The 19,114-nt window shown below is 42.5% G+C and overlaps 1 protein-coding gene across 4 annotated transcripts in view; it reads left to right on the top strand.

Moving 5' to 3' along the window:
• Positions 1–431: 431 nt before the first annotated feature.
• Positions 432–19,114, top strand: part of mast3b (microtubule associated serine/threonine kinase 3b) — a 28,447-nt gene continuing 9,764 nt past the window's right edge. Inside the window, exons 1-13 of one of the 4 annotated variants that reach the window (XM_079267487.1) lie at positions 432–555; positions 3,009–3,098; positions 9,368–9,456; positions 10,875–10,947; positions 12,862–12,882; positions 13,177–13,255; positions 14,233–14,390; positions 15,235–15,310; positions 15,611–15,820; positions 17,164–17,265; positions 17,809–17,941; positions 18,174–18,241; positions 18,533–18,624. In XM_079267487.1, coding sequence (XP_079123613.1) covers positions 509–555; positions 3,009–3,098; positions 9,368–9,456; positions 10,875–10,947; positions 12,862–12,882; positions 13,177–13,255; positions 14,233–14,390; positions 15,235–15,310; positions 15,611–15,820; positions 17,164–17,265; positions 17,809–17,941; positions 18,174–18,241; positions 18,533–18,624 — 1,238 coding nt within the window. In that variant the 5' untranslated portion in view covers positions 432–508. Of the gene's footprint in view, positions 556–3,008; positions 3,099–6,499; positions 6,587–9,367; positions 9,457–10,874; positions 10,948–12,861; positions 12,883–13,176; positions 13,256–14,232; positions 14,391–15,234; positions 15,311–15,610; positions 15,821–17,163; positions 17,266–17,808; positions 17,942–18,173; positions 18,242–18,532; positions 18,625–19,114 lie in introns of those variants that run through there. The other 3 variants (XM_079267488.1, XM_079267489.1, XM_079267490.1) reach the window with 3 other exon arrangements.

The following is a 19,114-nucleotide window of genomic DNA, read 5'->3' as shown; positions in this document are numbered from 1 at the left end:
GTATTTCCGACTGAACGGTAAAACGGATGACTAAAACGTACACGGACATGGGGGGACTTTGGTTCTTGGTTTTTCCATTTTTGAATTCAGAACGAAAAACGGAAATACGACCGACCATTTCCGTTTTCCCGTTCTTGGTTTGAAACGAAAAACGAGAATACCATGGTATTTCCGTATTTTGGGTTTTCCGAATTAACGGTAAAACAAATGACCAAAACGTACACGGACCATGGAGGTTAGCGGTGACCCGTTGCTCCCTCGGTTTTGTGGCAGTCAATCTCTAGTGCGCCTTGGAGACGCACAAGAGCCGAAACGCTTGTTGTGTAGATGTAGCTGCATTTTATTGTATCCATTCCCACGGAAAATCCGCTGAAGACGCTGGTACACGATACTCAGTTTCATGGGTTATTTTTAGTCACCCACTGCAGCGATGAGTGGCTGGAAGCCGGCCGTGAGACCGATTGGTGCCGCGCTGTGAAGTGAAACCCCCGCTTGGTGATCAGCAAGAATGAAGTCGAGGCGAGATAAACTGAAGATCCCCTCCCTGACACTGGAGTAAGTTCTGCTTTTTACTTTCATTTTCTGGTGCAGGTGTCAAACCGAAAGCTGTCATAGGAAACTGCTGTTTATTTAAAGTTATAATAAGAGTGAAATAATGTACGTGATCGTGTAGTCTTGATGTATTGAAGTGCCCCCGAGGCAAATTTGGGATTTTGGACCATACTAAATAAATTTAATCGAATTTAATTGAAAGTGTCAACAAAGCGGCTGCAGTTGAAACCATTACAACCACCACTAAAGCTCTGCGACCACAACAGCCAGTTGATTCAGTTTTCTCAGGGTGATGACATCTTCTTGAGGATTCATCGTCTAGTAAACAACTCTCAGTTTACAGGAATGCAGGAATGTATTCTCAGTGAAACTCCCTGCAGTTCAAACTGTTCCCCTGCCTGTCTGTTAATCTTTAAAATAATTTAACTCACTGGATGTAGAGAAGTCCAGCTTTCCAACCTTGAAGTGAACTTGTGAGCACAATTCATGTTTAAACCTGTAAAACCAAACCACTGACACAAATGACAACTTGTGGAGATTGGAGCTACTTTGTCTGACGTTTTAGGCAGTTTGAATATCAGTGTGAACACTGTTCAGTTTTACAGATCTTTTGTCCTTCCGAATGTTTCTTTCTGAGGTAAAGCTCGTGCCTCAGTGTAGGTTCTGTCCTGGTGATGATTTGTGTTTTCCCAGCTCTGTTATCTCCTTATTTTAACTTCACATGAAGTCCATGATTCCTGCACGAATCACATGTTCCCCCTCACAGCACCAAGACAGACAAATGTCTCTCAGTCGTAAGGAGAACCGATATTTTATTTCCATATAATTGGCAATCTGTGAATCCATATCTCCATCAAAGGACATGGCTGCAGTCTTATGTCCGCCCACGCTACCTCCAGCGTGAATGTAGCCCTTTTTTGTGGGAAAGGAGGAGGAGGGGGGGGGGGGGGTACCTGCTGCCCACTAAGATGCTGATCCAAAAGGCGTAGGAGCTCCCTCACATCCCCATTCTCTGATCCATCCATCTACCTCCTCCGTGGATGATCTCAGCATGCGCTGTTATTGTTTTAATTTCATGTTCAGGCTCTTATAGCTGCTCCCGCACAGAGATACAGAGGAGGATTCATGGGCGGCGAGGAGAAAGGGGCTCCTCAGGGTTTTATTGGTGGCTGTTGATGGACACATTAGTCCAGACACATATCTGCTTGAAACGGATCTCTGATGTAGGTTTCAGGATGGGCTTTTTCACCACCAGCAGTGCAAAAACGACAAGCATGGCATAACATTGTATTCAGACTGCTTGCTACTGAAAGTTGTGATTTGCAACTACTCAGGTACACAATCAACTTTTTTCAAGATGCAACATGCTTCGTAAAGATTTACTCTGTAAGCGTTGTGCAGCAACGTGACTAAAATATCTTGGCATATGATGATACTTCTGAATACAATTCTAAATTTGCTTGCCATGTTTGTTATTTTGGCATTAAATCCTGCTGCTCTCTTGCCACCAAAAGGTTGAAGCTGCCACTGCACTTACATTCAAAATCTACCTGAACGACCTGAACATCTTTGCAAATCAGAAATGCAGTGCGAGTGTCACCAAGGATTCAGTCTCAGACTTTCTAGTCAGTTTACACAAAATGGAAATGGCGGACGTTTACTCACTCGAGCGCCGTCGAGAGCTTTGGCTTAGGGGTCTGAGGGAGAAATCCAACGTAATGAGTTGCATGTGTTGTGTAATTATGAGCCGACACGACAGAATACGGAGTCTTTGTGCAAGGACTTGTTTTTCCTACCATCCTCCCTGCATTACTATGACAACACATTCATCAGTGCTTTTGGTAGTGCTGTGTTTAGCACTAAGAAGCCTCTGCAGCACTGAGACAATAGCAGCACTGTGGAGCCCAAAAGGCAGAGCTTACATCTGAGCAGGAAAATCAATAGAAAATAGCTTCTGCGCTGGGTCAGCATCATGAAGATATGGCCCTTAGGATGGCTGAACATGCATATTTTGGTGCAGGCATCGAGCATTATGATATGAAATGTTAGACAATATTTATTTTGTGCAGGGCTCTGAAGTCAAGCCCCAACATCATAACATACAGCGTGTTTCCAGATGTCAGACACTCCCTAACACTAAAGGTTGCATTAGATGTTCAGCGCCATTTCCTTTCTGGTGTGTTGCCAACTTCCTGTTGTGTAAAAGCTCACGGGAGGTTAGAAGCCGACAAATCCAATGCACCCAGTTGTATCCGACCACCCTGTAACAAACAATGCTCACAGAGGGGCAGCAGCATCACCCTGCCCACAGTCGGAGTGTCTGTCACCATCGGCTGTTGGTGTCAGCCAACGAGAGGCAGGCATCAATCTCTAACCCTCAACGAAGTTCTGCGGCTGACAGAGGCCGGTGTGCTGAGTCAGCGCACTAATCCATGCAAACATGTCTTGTCTTACAGTTTGTCGCCCACATGCCAGAGCCCCACTCTCCTGAGCCCATGCAGCCCCTGCAGTCCCTGCAGCCCCTTGCAAACCCTTCATCCCTGGAGGTAAGACAGCCAGTTCACACGCAGACTGTTTCTATGGACTTTTTTTTGTTCTCATCAACGAGTCAGTTCACCATAAAACAAAAACCACACCTTTGCACTGGTTGACACGTTCCTTTATTACCATGAATTCAATGCCACATAAACCAGCAGTTTGTCACAAATACTCACTCGAGCATAGGTCTTTAACAGGGGGCCCGCGGCATTTTTTGGTTGATTAGACATGGATCTGTTCATTATTTTAACAGTTCAGTATGGTTTGCAAGATAACAGGTATGTTTTTGCATGGCAGTGACACTCACAGTGACACTCATGGCAGTGACACTCACTCACTCAAGGCCATCACTCGTTTTTTGTTTCCACATTTATGTTTAAAATAAAAACATAAATTTAAATTTAAAAACATAATTGAAAAACATCAATTTGAATAGCTTGTATGCATGATTATCATGCAATTGACAGACATGTTGATATTGGCATTGTTATCAGCTGACACGGTATGTTTATAAATGGCAGTGAGACGGCCACCCTACTCACCTTGCACACGTTTAAAATGAAAACATGAATATATGAACCTGTGTATTAGTTGAGCTTAGTATTGAATGCACAATAAAGATGTTTATACACGGTACTAGGCCCATTTAATATAAAACACAATTTTATACAATATATATAGTTGGGGGTCCCTGCTCCATCTCTTTGTCAGTTTGGGGGTCCTTGGCCTGAAAAACGTTGAAGACCCCTGCACTAGAGCACAACATGTGTATTAATCTGCTGCTAAAAGTAGTCCTCCACTATTTACTCCTGTTTGGGTCTTGCTTGCTCACAACTAACTGTTTTACATCCCCAAATTCATTCTTTGAAAATGGCACATGATAATGATAATACTAATACCAATATAATACTAAGACGAATGCCATTGCTATTGCTAATAATAATAATAATGATATTGAAAATAATAATCAAAAAATATTGAAAGTGAATTCTTGACCCTTAAACAGGGTCAGGAATTAACAAGAACAAGATGACAGGAACAAGATGTTGTCATTTGAACATATGAAAGCTGGGTCAACATCCCATCTGCTGAGCAACACAGTGTGATATGAACAAAAACTCCAGGACAGCTACTAAATGGACCATGTGGTGTGATTGTAATGTTAACTTCATTGACATTACCAGCTAACATTAGTGGGGTTTGCGCAATAGTTTTATAATTTCAGATAAAACAGAAAAAATGTGGAATATAAATGGAGTTAATCTGGAGAGAAAGGAAATATGCAATACGTCTGAGTTGTTCTTTGCTATATAAAGGTATCTCTGCTTCACCAGTGAAGACCCGTCATTTATTAGTTGTCTCTAAGTCTATGTGAGTTGCTTGGCAACGGTTCTGGGTGCTGTGGAGGAAGGCAACACTGCAAACAGAGGCGGCTGCATCCAGCATGTTTCTGGATGTGTGAGCAGCGCTGGTGTCACACCACACACACTGTACAGTAATGAATCCCATTTACTGGGTTGAAAGATTTGCAAATCTTTAGTGGGAATGCAAAAATCAAATGAGATAGACATGAATTCCTTAGCACAACTCAATGTTTACACAGCCTTAAGTAATCTGATTGCACGTTTGTTGGCATCATTCTTCACAGCGTTTTTGCATTGGAGACCACACTGTGTTGTTTCACCATCTAGAAACATGTTCGTTCTTTTGCATCAATACAGAGATGACACAAGTGCTGCCTGGTGTTTGGTGCAGGATTCATATTAAGTGTATGAGTGACGCATACAATACACTTTTGGCATTTTATTATTATGGCAACTTAATGTAGCAGTTGTCTAAAATAAAAAGGCATGAAAATACTGTAAAAACATTACATTTTTTTTTATTAGAAAAAGGAAAAGATTCCCACAGTTTAGCAGCCACAACAGTAATACGATCACCTTTAGGCTTACGATCACCTTTAGGCTTACGCTTTTTGTGCAATGTAATTAATAATTAGCACCTAAAGTGTCAAGGCCTGGTCAGAAGAAAGGCTGGACTGTCTGTTACAACAAGATATCAGGGACTTGTTGATGGCAGAGCCCACACAAGAACAAATAGACCCAGAGCATTTGTTATACATTTTTAATTTCTTGTATAAACAGGGGTCTAGATGATGGATTTATACTGCTCAAATAGTCTTGGTGAGACACTGGAACTGTTGCAGAATGGGGGACAAAAAGGAACAGAGTAATGCTGACAAATCAATTAATAATCCTATAATGTCACACATACAGTTCTTCTCACTTCCTGCATTTGTAATATGTACATCAATTACAAAAGTGAGAGACTTGAATCTGAGGATGGACTCCTTGCAACATATAGGTATTGGCCTCTCTCAAATGTTTGCAGAGCAACCAACCATTTGTATAATTGGAGTTTCAGTCAAATAAATAAAACGTCTTCTGATTTTGTATGCGGCTGCAGATACAGCATTCCACTTACAGTATGTAACATCAAGACGTTTTTTGTTCTGATATAGAATGCAATTTAAATACTTACACATTGGGTATAAATTGGCTTCATGACCACCAGAGGTACCATGTGCATTGGAATATACCACTGTATGTAAGTTTGGCTAGTATCCTCCCTCTGACAGACTCCTCATGGTACAACCCAACAACATCTTAAGGTGTTTTCAATGACTGTAGGAAATTTACACTCTAGTATGAACGCACATGAGTGACTAAAGAGGTAAACGTAAAGAGTGTTTCATAGCCTACTGTAAGTAAAGATTGCTCTCGCCATATGTCACACTTTTCTGAATGTCTAAATGAATCTAAAAACGTTCTTCAGGGTCCCTTGAACCAAAAAAAAAGATATATATATATATATATATATATATATATTGGCAATGTGTGAAAAACAGGCAACATCCTATTTGAACGAGACTAACGTAACCAATTGCATCGTGTCTTTAATGCCGTAAATTGTGACAGCATTTGTTTTGATAAATAATGGTTCGTTGCATTCTTAAACGGAGGGAACGAGCAGCACTTGAACGCAGCATCGGACTCCAGTTTGATTATACAGAAACACAGCAGCCAGTCGCGTGTGGTTTGGCAAAACATCAGTGTGCTGCTGTGTGTGTGTATGTGTGTGAATGGTATAAACACAAAACAAACTTGCATCGAGGTGATGTTTCGGGGACAGGACCGCGGCCAGAGAGCCGAGCGGAGGATGTAACGCAGCTCCAGAGCCGCTGGGACCGCACGAGGCAGGCTGAATACAATAGGAACCGCCGAGGAGAGGAGGCGATGGTGGGGAGAGGAGCAGCAGGGGGAGCGGGTTTCACAGACACCCGAGCTTCAGCCTTTTGAAACCACCATTAACTTTGAAACTGGGTTGTACATTTAGAAAACACATCCAGTATGTCGGATCCGAGTCACTGGTCTGCGATGCCGAACCAGAACAAGTCCTATTTTGTTCCGGGAGCTCTGCTGAAGCGCTCAAAAAGGTACCAAGAGTTGGGATACGGGGCGGGGGGTTAAACACGAGCTAGTTAAACGCTTTATTTCGTCTGTTTTTGTTGTCGTGTTTTTTGTCGCAGCTGCTCGTCACAAGCTTTCAATGTTGAGGCTCTCATGGGGACGTTGTGTGAAAACATTCCCAACGTAAGCTAACGTTAGCTCCTCTCTGTTGAATGCTCGAGGCAACGTTAATCCTGTGATGGTTCATCATGAGTTTGGGTTGATGAACAGCGTTTTGTCCAGGAAATAACTTAACTGAGAGTAGCTAATGCTGTTTGCTGTTAGGTCTATAAATACCCTTTGGATAAAGCCAACAATTGTGTGCATGGAGTCACAGTATCACACCAATGGGAATTATATAAAAACACGAAACGGTCTTTTTTACATGAAGTAAAGCCCATATTGGCACGTCTCTGTTTGTGTTGGTGGTTAGTATTTGTGTGAGGACAGCTACTGGCTGCCAGGGCATGGTTGCATCATGTTTACTGTTTGATGGCTGCAGATAAGGCCTGCAGCTGTTCACCATCTGATAGAGGCCACCACACTGGATGAATGAACTGGCCAGAGACATAAAACAGGTGACGGTCCTCCAGTTAGTTGTGGACAAGGGCAGGCTCCTAATGATTTTTTTTATTGTTATTGATTAATCGATCTATTATCTTTCTGGTTCTCACAGAGCTTAAGGCAATGTGTTATAATTTTGCAGAATAATCTTGTGGTCTGAAATGTCAGAAAATCCCAATTTCCCAGAGCCTGAGGTCTTGAAATGACTTGTTTTGTCCAACAAACCATCCAAAAACTCAAGTGTATATTCAATATATGAGCTATAGAACAGAAAACAGCAAATATCTGAGAAGCTGGAACCAGACAATGTTGATGACATGAGCGATTCATGTGTTTTTAAAATAGTTGGTTAACCGTCTGAAAGTCTTCTAATTGAATGAATCATTTCAGCACTATTGACACCAGTTCACCCCGGTGTTACAGTAAAATCTGCTGCATTGATTGTTTGAATGGTATTGGTCAAAATTTGCCCCCTCTTTTCAGGACCAGTGGATTATTTAGCACTCCCTCCCACCACACACACACACACACACACACACACACACACACACACACACACACACACACACAGAGTCTTGGACATCTGTAGCTCAAGCTGGTCCTGCAGCTGCTGTCGGTGCATGCAGCCTTGAGTCTGTTGACAGGAGGTTTTCTCTTTGTATTTTGGCTCTCGTCAGTTTCCCCTCTTCAGCTGACATTGGCCACGCTGGTGTGTCATACATTTGCCTGCAGATTAAAGTTTTAGTTACATAAACATCTCTCAAGGCAGAGCTGCTCTGAAGGCGGGAATAATGTCATCAGTGGAGTTAAATCTCGGTGGGCAGAGACAAAAGAAATCTCAGTTATTCTTGCTAAGTCTCATAAGCCCCATCTGTACTAGCCTAGGAAGTGTGTCTTTTTTGTTCGCTGCAGACATTGCAAGTGTTTCAGAAACCTGAGCTCCACCAACCGGACCATAGTGTGTCGCTGGATGCGATGATTTACGGGATGCGTTTGAGTACCAGTCCAAAATAGTCTCACGGTTAAGGTGGCTGTGTTGCAGGCCAAGTGCGCTGCAATTCACACCCTTAATGACCTGGTGCGTCCATCTGAGGGTAAACTGGTTTGCCCTCTTTTGAAGACCTGTTATTAGCAGTGCAGTAGAAAGGTCTGTGAACACACCCGCAATAATCCTGTTTATTAATTATTCAAAACTAAATTGAAATGAACTAAAATAATACAAATAGGATCTTAATGTGTTGCCTTTCTTTGTCTACCATGTTGTGTGAAATACCTTTCTTCAAACGATGTATGAAATTCTAAATAACTCAAAAGTGTTTTACGGGAATATTTGTATGATTTTTCTATAAGAAGTGAAGATAGCAAATTGTAGTGCTCAGAAAAGTATTTCAGTAGAAATTTCTACCGCTCCCCGTCTATAGCCAGCGTACTTCTGCTCGGCACACAAACACGGGTGTGTTTTGGTGTTATTCAGGCGAGTTCAGTGCGGTGCAACAGTTCCATTTTAGTGGATGACGGACTGGCGTGTCTTCTTAATCTGCCCTCTGTTACACTGTCATAAAATGTCTTCTGTGTTCTTAGCCCGCTGCTCAATAAGCACACAAACACACACTTGGATATAAATACAAGCTGAAGAATTGTGTGAGTCAAACGTGTAATTATAGGTTCGGATGAACCAAAATGATTACGCTCGGCTTAAAGGAACACACGAGGTTATTTTCTTTCTAGATTGTCTTAAAGTTCAGTTTAACTGTTAAAAAAAGAAGTGCGAAAATACCCTCAATGCTAACATTTTAGCAGTGACGCAGTGCTCTGAGTGACAGTTTTAGGTTGTTTCATATCAACTTAAAGCTTTTACGGTACTTGAAAAACCGGGAAAAGTTATGATGAAAAATAAGGTTGTGTCGTTGTGCACAAGGATTGGTGCAGAGATAATGAATGTGACAAAAACACTGCAACTCACATTGCAAAATAGACAGAAATGTGTTAATAACCCTGCATAGCTAAGTTTACCCATGTGACCAATGGGAGGCTGTTTTAAGTGAACCTGTGAGGTACTTTCTAATTTAAATTTAAATTCCACTGTGATGTTAGAACAGCTTAAACTGCCACAAAGACATTTTCATAGAGTTAGTTGAGCGATGCAGATGAGTGTTGACGTCTCTCTCTCTCTCTCTCTCTCTTTTTCCCCGTTTGTGCTCCAGCTGTCGCAGCAGCAACAGGAAGAGCCTCGGTGTCGGGACGCCGTCGCCCACGCTGTCCCGGCCGCTTTCCCCGCTCTCACTCCACACCGGTAAGAGCTACTGCCATGCTTGGTATCCCTTTAAGCCCAACAAGCCCCAACCTGACCGGTGTTAGCTTTGGCGCTGGCTCTACTTCGGCTGCTGTGTCATGTGGAAACACACGGGCCATTGGCCAATCACAGTGACGCAAGTGCACATAAAAGCTAAAAGCCATACTGAACGCGTTGTTGGCGATGTAGCTGTCAGCAGGTGGTTGTTGGTGAAACCAGTCGGACAACTTTTGCTATTTAAACGTAGCAGGGTGGACTCGTCTGTGCTCTTCTGCATGTTTACGTACTGTTTAAGAACAGATCGAGATGTTGTTAAATCAGACCAGTGTCAGTGTTTGATACTGTCCTGTTTATGTCCCTTGTTTTTATTAAGTAGGTTCAATTGGCAATTTTCTTGCCTGGCGATAAAATGATGAGCGTCACACAGGTTTTATGTGAACACACACTCGGTACTAGAACTTGTCGGACATCAACATTTCTGTATTCCAAAAACTGTATTTGGAATGATTACATCAAATGAAGTTGCAAGTAAACACGTCACTGTTTCACACGGGTCATGTAGCGTACCACTAAAGTATCAGCTCCTCTCACGATGATATCTGTCAGCTGTGGGGCACCTTGCCTTATGCTCACTAAAACAAGATTATGCTTGTTGAACTCTAACTATATAGCTGCACCAAAGCATCTGGTTGACCCAGAATATTTAGACATATTCAGATGACATGGAGCGATATTGACATACATCCCGTACGCACATCCATGCTCATTCGCAACACAAGAGAGTGCGTCTGGGAGAAGCCGATAAAAAATCTTAAGCTGTAACAGAAAATACACAGTGTGAAGTTGGCAATAATTAAATCAAAATGTAATTTCAGTGTAGAATTGTGCGGTGTTAGTTGGTCAGGATTCGAGGACACAGAGTGAAACCAAGGGAGGAACAGAAAGAAAGGGATGTTCATGGATGTACTGCAGATGGGAAGTTCTTTATCACGAAGAAAAGTGCAATTAACGCCCAAAACACCAAGCAGTGACAAAGTGCGGCCTGCGTTGAGCTCCGGCAATTTGGTTCTGGGCCTCTGCAGAACATCTGGACCAACCGTCTGCATTAATACTTAAATATTTTTAGCTTATCACTTTGGACTAGGAGATGTTCAAAATGAATATCTGATTGAAGAAGTGGAAGTACAGAAAGCATTGCGATGATTGCACGTCTAAATGGTTGTTGTCTTTAGCTTTCTGTGTCAACAACCGCACAGACGGTCCACCGCCTCTTAATGCCGAGAAGCAGCTGCACTCCATGAAGAGTTTTGCTCGAGAGAACATTTGCACCATGTTGTTCTCTTCTCTATTTTCCCGAGTTTATTATCATTAAAGTTATGAATTGTACCGGTAGTAACTTTTGTCTTTTGCTTCTCCAGCTGCGAGCAGCCCTCTAGACAGCCCACGAAATGTGCCGACCAGCGCCTGCCTCAACTTCCCATTTGCCCGAAGGTATGTGAGCACTGCTCGCTTGAGTTCTGGAGCAATACATTTGTTTTTTCACATTTAATGAATCTCACTTTGATCAAAATAATTTGCGACTTTTTTTGACCATTTTAAACAGTTAAGTCAGTCATTTTTTAATGATTATTAGCAAAGCTTCTTTTAGATACATATATAACTCTAGTGGGAATAGGAATATCCCTTAAGTCGCACATTGATTTGCTATTCATATATAAATACAAATTTTATTTTTTCACATATGTTAAATAGTACTCTTACCTGAGGACAAATTACATTTATTTGCATCTTCAGCAGCACCTGCTGTGCACGGACACAAATATCTCTAGGTTAGGCCCCAGGAGCAATTGTATTGAACTACGTATTTGGAAATAAATCAATTTAACACTGTCTCTAGTCTCCTAGAGACACCTATTAACTCTTTTTTATTTACCCTATAAATAAGCTTTTTGGGAAATCATTTTTTAAGACTTGGAAACCATGTTTAACCAACAGCAACTTATTCTTGTGTTCAGAGTGAGTACACAGGGCGTGAGGATATCATGGAAATACTGGCTACCGCTTGGTTATTTATTTATTTTATTTTGGTAGTTGGTTCATCAAATCCTGTTGAGTTGTTAAAGTTACAGGAACTACTGTCTGTTTTAAATCCAGAGTCAATGTAGCTCTTGTTTACAAACCACTGAACCCTTATTCTACCACATATACATTTAAACAAATCTAAAATAAATGGAACCCAATGCGTGACTGAGGCTGACTCAGCCTGGAGCATTCACACCTCCGTCTCTCTGCCAGGTCTGCTCCTCAGCAGGATGAGTGCACTTCCATAGAGGGTACCCCCGGAGCCCACTCGCAGCATTCAACCCCGTTCTAATGGCTACAGGCTTGTCTCGCTCCAGGCACGTGTAGCCTACAAGTGAGGCCTTGAAGGCACCAAAGTTGTTAAAAACTCCCGAGTCGTCCAGGCGCTCCGTCCTAAAGTACGATGGGAACGAGACAGAAAAACGACACCGCTGAGAAAAGTAGTGTAAAGCACATCGTTCAGTCGCGTGCTATCGAGAGGAAAGGCAGCCTTTAATTAAACCTTGAATCTTTAATTCTTTTCACTTTACAAGAAACATTCACAGTCCTATCTTAGGACCTACAATTCTACATGCAAACATGTTCACAGATGATCATTGTGCTGAGGAAAATAAGCACGTTTTGGCCACGAACGTCTCGCACCCGTCATGTGCAGTGCTGCAGCAATACAATCTAAAAGCCTTGCAGAACAATCGGTGGCCTTGTTCATTGCTGCTTGAAATTGGGTTCTCTTGATTGATTTTGTTTGTCGGTGTTCAATGAGGCTCTTCAGTTTCAAACTCATGGCCGAACTGAACTCCTAGAGATAACCAAAGTAGATCATTGTTGAAACGGTTACGATGCAGTTACAGCTTGTTAAGCCTTCATTCATTGAAGTGGTCTTTGTTGTCTACAACGCCACTCTTTAAGTTGTTGCTCATTCTCACAGCAACAAGTTGTGAATGTTATGGTGCTGCTGGAACCCTGTAAAAGATGAGTGGTTACAGATGATTGATGCATGAATGGCACCGTTACAACACACAACCTCTAGCTGTTGGATTTGTTCTGTTGTGTGTGTGTGTATATAACTGGAGAGAAGATCCTTTCTCTGGTAATGCATTGACGTGGAGATTCGTCTGTGTTATGTAACCTATATCCTCAAATTAATTTGGTTTGCTTGCTTGTATCTGTGCAAATGCAAACTGGCAAGGAGGGCAACACTGTCAGTACTAATCCCTCAGCTGAATGCCAGAGGTCACAGGATCGCTCGCGCAAGATTCCCAAAACTCACTGAAATTCTTTCTTTTGTTTTTCTCTTCTTCTTCGTTGCTGTCGTGATCTCAGCCACTTGGCTCGCGCCGACAGGTAGCTTCTTTTAATAATTCTTTCACCCCGTCTGTTGGCTTTTAAAGCTTGTGTTTCATGTTTTATCTTCTCCTAGAAAATGTCTCATTTTAAGTGAATGCTTAAAGAGCTGCTTTCAATCAAATGAGGACACCGAACCCTGCTATATATGATTTGAATAAAAGGAGATTCATTTCACGCTCTTGTAGCCAGAGGACTCCTCTGTCGCCTGTTATGTAATGAGTTTCACATGTGAAATGCGAACGAATGCCAATGCTGCTGAGGCTCATGGAACCAAATGTCCGTTTCTCTCAGAGCTGAGGGCCGGAGATGGTCCCTGGCATCCCTCCCCTCATCGGGCTATGGAACCAACCCGCCGAGCTCCACTGTGTCGGTAAGTGATCCCAAAACATGTCGCCGTCCTCCCCGGTCGATAGATGGCCAGGCGATTCCAACACTCCGCTCAGTCCAAATAGCACATTCGTTTATGCAATAAGGGACGGCGAACGCCAAGTCCGCGATGACAAACCGCTAATTGTTTTCCTCCATCATCTGCTTGAATTAGTCATTTTCTCAGTCTGTGGAACTCTGTGTTAGAAGTATTACACACGCAGTCTGTGTGTGTGCATGTTAATGAGGAGATGAAGGACAGTGTGTGTGTGTGTGTGTGTGTGTGTTCCCTCGCAGTTATAGTTATGAGATCAAATACTGAAAGGAACATTATTTTATCACAGTTTTTCAATAAAACCTCACAACACGTCTGATGCTTTTGTTTGGTGTTCAAAAAGCTTGTATCCTCAGTTACTTGATACTTTTTGGGAGGATACATGTCAAAAATCTTTCTTTCAGAGCAGAACTTTACTCCAAGTAAAGTAAACATGCAAATGAACAGTTTGCAGTGGGGGGGGGGGGGGGGGGCGCCTCTGGTTGAAAGTCGGCCATGTGCAGCTATCATGAAGAAGTTTATGGGCCTGACCGTGGCACAGACCCAGAGATCAGTGGGGACAATGGGGCTCTTCAGTGGCCCTCACTGCCCTCTTTATTCTAAGGCATTAGAAGGAGACTTCACAGATGCCGTCCCTCTCGTCCTCTTCTGTTTAGGACACATGGGCCTCAACATTTCATTGGCAATGTACACCGCGTCCCGTCCAGTTTGAAAAGAGTTTACTCAATGCCTCAGGAGACAATGACTCATTCCTGTCGATAACGATGCCTCATTATTGGAAGAAATGCTTTAATTATCGTCCGGAGAAGGCGTTTAGGTCGGCTTTCACTTCTTGGCAACTATTTTATGAATGATGAAGGTGAAGACTTTAACCTGTTTAATGTAGAAATTCATTTCAACCGATGGATCCTTCTTTGTCTCCGCAGTCGTCCTCTTCCTCCCACGAGCGTCTTCACCAGCTTCCCTACCAGCCGACTCAAGATGAGCTGCACTTCCTCTTCAAACACTTCCGCAGCACAGACAGCATGACGGACGAGGACGGGCGGCCCTCGACCGTCATGCGACCTCGGTCTCGGAGCCTCAGGTGGCTAATCCCGATTTCATTTTAGAAAATACGTGCTTCCAAAGCCAAAGATTTAGAGTATTACATCGACTGTTAGATGTCAACATGTCTGTGCGTCGGTATGACCATGAAATGTTCACAAGCAAACACGGCATTTGCCGTCTGAAGTGCCTCCGATGGGTTTACAACATGCCTGTTGGCCGGCAGGCTGCTGGAGATCTGACTGCCGAGCTGTGTGCTTTTGACAACTTTTGTCTGTTGGCTGCGCTCTGTGCTGTTTGTGCGATGCCTGAGTGCTCTGTGTTCTGGCACCATGGTGTGCCGTGCGTGGGCAATGCTAGCTAACAGAGCGCCTCAGGGATCTAGCTGCTGAACTGTAGTCAAGGGGCGGGGGTGGTTTAGGGGGGGGCTGATGCAGAGAGCCACGGTAAGCTGCAGCAGCCATCCAGTCCAACAGAGGAGTCTTTCATGACAAAAAAATGCCTTCGGGAGCCTGCTTGCATGTGATAGGTTTTCCCACCATCTGTTCTGTGTGATGCTTCATCAAGCAAGGTTTTTTTTTTTTTTTTTTAATACACCCATCTCATCTGCCTAAATGGTGTTGCAGTAAATGACTAATTGAGTGATGTCGATGATTCACACTGTAAACCTCTGCTGTTGGTTTCGAAACATTAAAACCTGACAGTGAGATTGTAGCTTTACCACCTTAAGAGCTGCTGCAGCTAATGTTTGCTCACAATATTGCTTTTGGCAGGCTGAGAAATAAAATACAAGTGTAGATGTTGGCCTCTTAAAAACTTTAGTGGAGAGGTGCATTTGTTGATCAATTACAATATACTCATCTGATGTTTTGTTTCTGTTGCAGCCCCGGACGATCGAATGTCTCCTTTGATAATGAGATTGTCATGATGAACCATGTTTACAGAGAGCGTTTTCCAAAGGTACGCGCAAGAACACTGTCGAACATTTGTGTAGGAAAGACGCTGCACATTGCTCTTTTTCCAGTTTATCGGACACACGTGCTGTCTCGCCTTAACAAAACAAAGTTTGATTGTAAATCCGCCTGAAAGGTCAATTTAAGATATCGTGAAATCTGAGTGTAGGATGGACTCTCTGCTCATGATCCACCAACAGAATTATTATGGACATTTGGTGCTGCAGAGAGTAAAAATCCTAATTACCGGTACTGGTCCTGTTTTAAATGCCTTAACTGTGTGTTTGTGTGCTTGTCCTCCCTGCAGGCCACAGCCCAGATGGAGGAGCGCTTGTTCGAGATTATCACCCACTGCTCTCCAGACAGCTCCCTCCCGCTGGCCGACGGGGTGCTGGGCTTCATCCAGCACCAGTTGGTCGAGCTGGTTAAAGACTGTCTGGACAAGTCCCAGAAGGGCCTGGTGACTTCCCGCTACTTTGCTGAGCTGCAGGAGAAGCTGGAGAAGCTGCTTCACGAGGTGGGGGAAACGGCTAGTTGATTCGGGTCCAGCAGGACTGATGATACGGGTCAAATAGTATGTGTTGGTTGGCAAAAAAAAAAAAGGATCTCATTTAATTGTATACTCCAGCTTTAAGCATCGGCTGATAAGCTGCTACAGACTCTCGGATGTGATGAAGTTATGAAAGGGGATTGATCGAGCTGGGGTGAAATGTGCAATCGATAACCGTCTGATAGCTAAAGGCACACAAAATAGATCTGGTTGTGTAAATTGTCCGTGTTGGTGAGAGGCGCTTTTGTCACAGATCTTCTCTGTGTTGTGAGAAATGTTAGTTTCTATAGCAACCTCTTCCCCTGTTCCTCTGCTAGCTGTCAGACAGAAGGCACGGCCGACTCGCTGTACCTCCACCTGAACGTCTGCTCCCGTAGAGTGGAACAAATGCTGTCACACACACACACACACACACACACACTCAAACCTCAAGACTCACTTTGTGTGCTCTGGCCACTTTGTTTAAAACATTTTACAATACATTTACAGTCATCTAAATTCTCCGTGGCTCTTCATTTTTTACAGAAATTAGCTCCTTTCAGTTGGTAAAAGTTCATTTGTCAACCTCCGGTCATTGCCGACATGCCTGTTACCTCAGCTGCTTTTCTCAAGTGTGCAACAGTTCTACTGTACATCACACCGTTTGTAATGTTGAAGAGTTCCACCTACAGAAAGTTCATCATGGTTTAACCTTTAAAAAAAACAAAAAACAGATTCTCCCCACTGACGTGACACATATTTGTTTTATAATAGTTTGCTTTGGAAAGTGTTTCCCCTCTTTGATCAATTATTTTCCACTGACACCACCAAGCCCTGATGACAAAGGTGCTTTGCATCCCTTTTGCACAACCCAATTTTTTATTTGTAACAGTTTAATTAGCAAAATAAAAATATACACATTGTAGTGTATGTTCATTTTTTGTTGTAGATGTTCCATGATGCATACATGCCATATTTTATCCCACATCTCAAAGTGTGCCAACATGGAAATCACCATTTTCCCTTTTTTTTTGTTTTTCCTTTTCTCTTTTACTTCTATTTGCAATTATATTACAAATATTTATTATTAACAATTTTATTTGTAACAATTTTATTTTAATGCCATAATGCAACAAATTGTGCAGAAACGGCACCGCATTTCTTCAACATCATCATCTATGAATCTATGCTTGTTTTTTTTCAGATTTTAAAGTATGACTTTTCATCTGTGTTGTGGTGTTTTCTCTCTCTTGGGTGTTTTGTGAAAAGGTTAGTTGGTTGCATAAATAAACTTGTCATTTTTGTCCCTCTTCTTCCATACTGTTTGTCAGGCCTACGAGCGCTCTGAAAGTGAGGAGGTAGCCGTCATCATCCATTTGGTGAGGAAGATCCTCATCATAATCTCACGGCCAGCTCGCCTCCTGGAGTGTCTGGTAAGCTGAAGAGGAGAACGTCTTCCCTTAATTCAAAAATAAGATTACTGTGACTGAAACAAGTAGAAGTCAGTTCACCATGAAGTCTGACTGAAATGAGGTGCTGACCTTAATTCTCTTTAGAAAGTCGACATGAATCTGATGATCTCTGAAAGGAAGATAATACGACTTAACCTTAGCTGTGCTTTCCCGTCAGTAGATAAATGTTGTCATTGACTTCTATGGATTAGCCAAAAGTAATTGGGACATTGTCTTTGCAAAAACATTGTTGATCTCCTAAATCTATACCGTATTTTGAATGCTTTGAGCATCCCAAGTTCCGAGAAAGAACCCAAAAATATATGTTTTTTCATTTCCTCTGTACGTTGACAGTTGGAAAATCCAAATGAAATTGGTGTAGACTTTAAACTGGGACAGGCCCAACCTGTCAAAAACCCTGTGGTATTGAACACTTGCTTTTGCCGTTTCTTGCTTTGAGTTCAGTCTGTCAGGATATTGTCTTCGGGCCGGTCCACATTCATGAGACTTGGCTGCTGTTGACAGGAGTTTGACCCCGAAGAGTTCTACCACTTACTTGAGGCAGCAGAGGGTCACGCCAAAGTCGGCCAGGTAATCAAGACGGACATCCCGCGCTACATCATCAGCCAGCTGGGTCTGACACGGGACCCATTAGAAGGTAAAGGAGTTCCGTCATAAAGGGAAGTCTCACACATTGTTTACACTGTCGTAGCCTGAAATTCAGGTTCAGTCAGTTCTTTTGAAAGTTTTACTTTCACATGAACAGCCGGTAGGAAGCAGTTTCTGTTCAGAAAGATAACATTTACAATGACAACCTTCAGTTCACCGAAAATGTCCTCACTATGTGTGAAGAGATGAAGATCCTTTGCCTTTCTCTCTGTTGTTTCTAGACATGGTACAGCTTGAACAGTATGAAGCCAGTCCTTCAGTGACAGTGGAAACAGACGGTATCGTGGAGGTAAACCTTCACTTTGATCATTACTGACGACCTGTTGGCGTGGACAGCATTTTATATATTTGAGATGAGAAATTTAAAGACTCTAAACACATATTTTCTCCTTACACATTCCTTATGTTCCTAAATAGTTTTTTAGCCACCACTGATTGCTGTGCTTAATGCATCTCGTGACATTAGATTTTTCGATTCTACTGTAACACCACTAATCATAATAACAGTATTCTATTGTGTTGCATTTTTAACTTGCCCATAAATAGCCACTAGCATCACATTTCTGCTTCCTCTCTATAGAATAAGGCCCCACAGCCGCTGACACCGACTCGAAGGAAACCTTTTGAGAGTGACTTTCAAACAATCAAACTCATCAGTAATGGAGCTTACGGGTAAGAACAAAGGGCCGTTGTGTACGTTTTCATCGTTGTTTCGTGGCATTGTTTATTGGTTCTCCAAAAGATTTGTTGCACACTTTTATTTTATTGTTTCAGTTTCCTTGAATCTACTGCATGCTACATGTTCCATGCAACCTTTTAATTAAACCGTAGCAACTTCATTGCTTTCATTCATTATGTATAATTGTCTTGAAACCTATTTCCTTCTTTTGATCAAACATCCAAAATATCACCTCCTAAAAAAGACATTAGTTTGGTTTTCAACTCATTATGCAGCAGCATGCCGGCTTAGTCTTTGACTGCGGCTTAATAGACAAAGAGTTTCGTGACTCCTTTGGCTAGAATGGTGGCGGTGGTTTGATCGTGCCACAGCAAAGGCAATTTCATGCAGAGATATCCCATCAATGCAGTCCTGGGTTGAATTAGCATAAGGTGAAGGGAATCTTAAGACTCAGAAGTAAAAGTTACATTTCTAGAATCTGCA

Source organism: Melanostigma gelatinosum, assembly GCF_949748355.1.
Source record: "Melanostigma gelatinosum genome assembly, chromosome: 4".
Classification (NCBI taxonomy): Eukaryota; Metazoa; Chordata; class Actinopteri; order Perciformes; family Zoarcidae; genus Melanostigma; species Melanostigma gelatinosum.
Note: the sequence above shows the minus strand (reverse complement) of the source record. Positions and strands in the feature narration are given on the sequence as shown.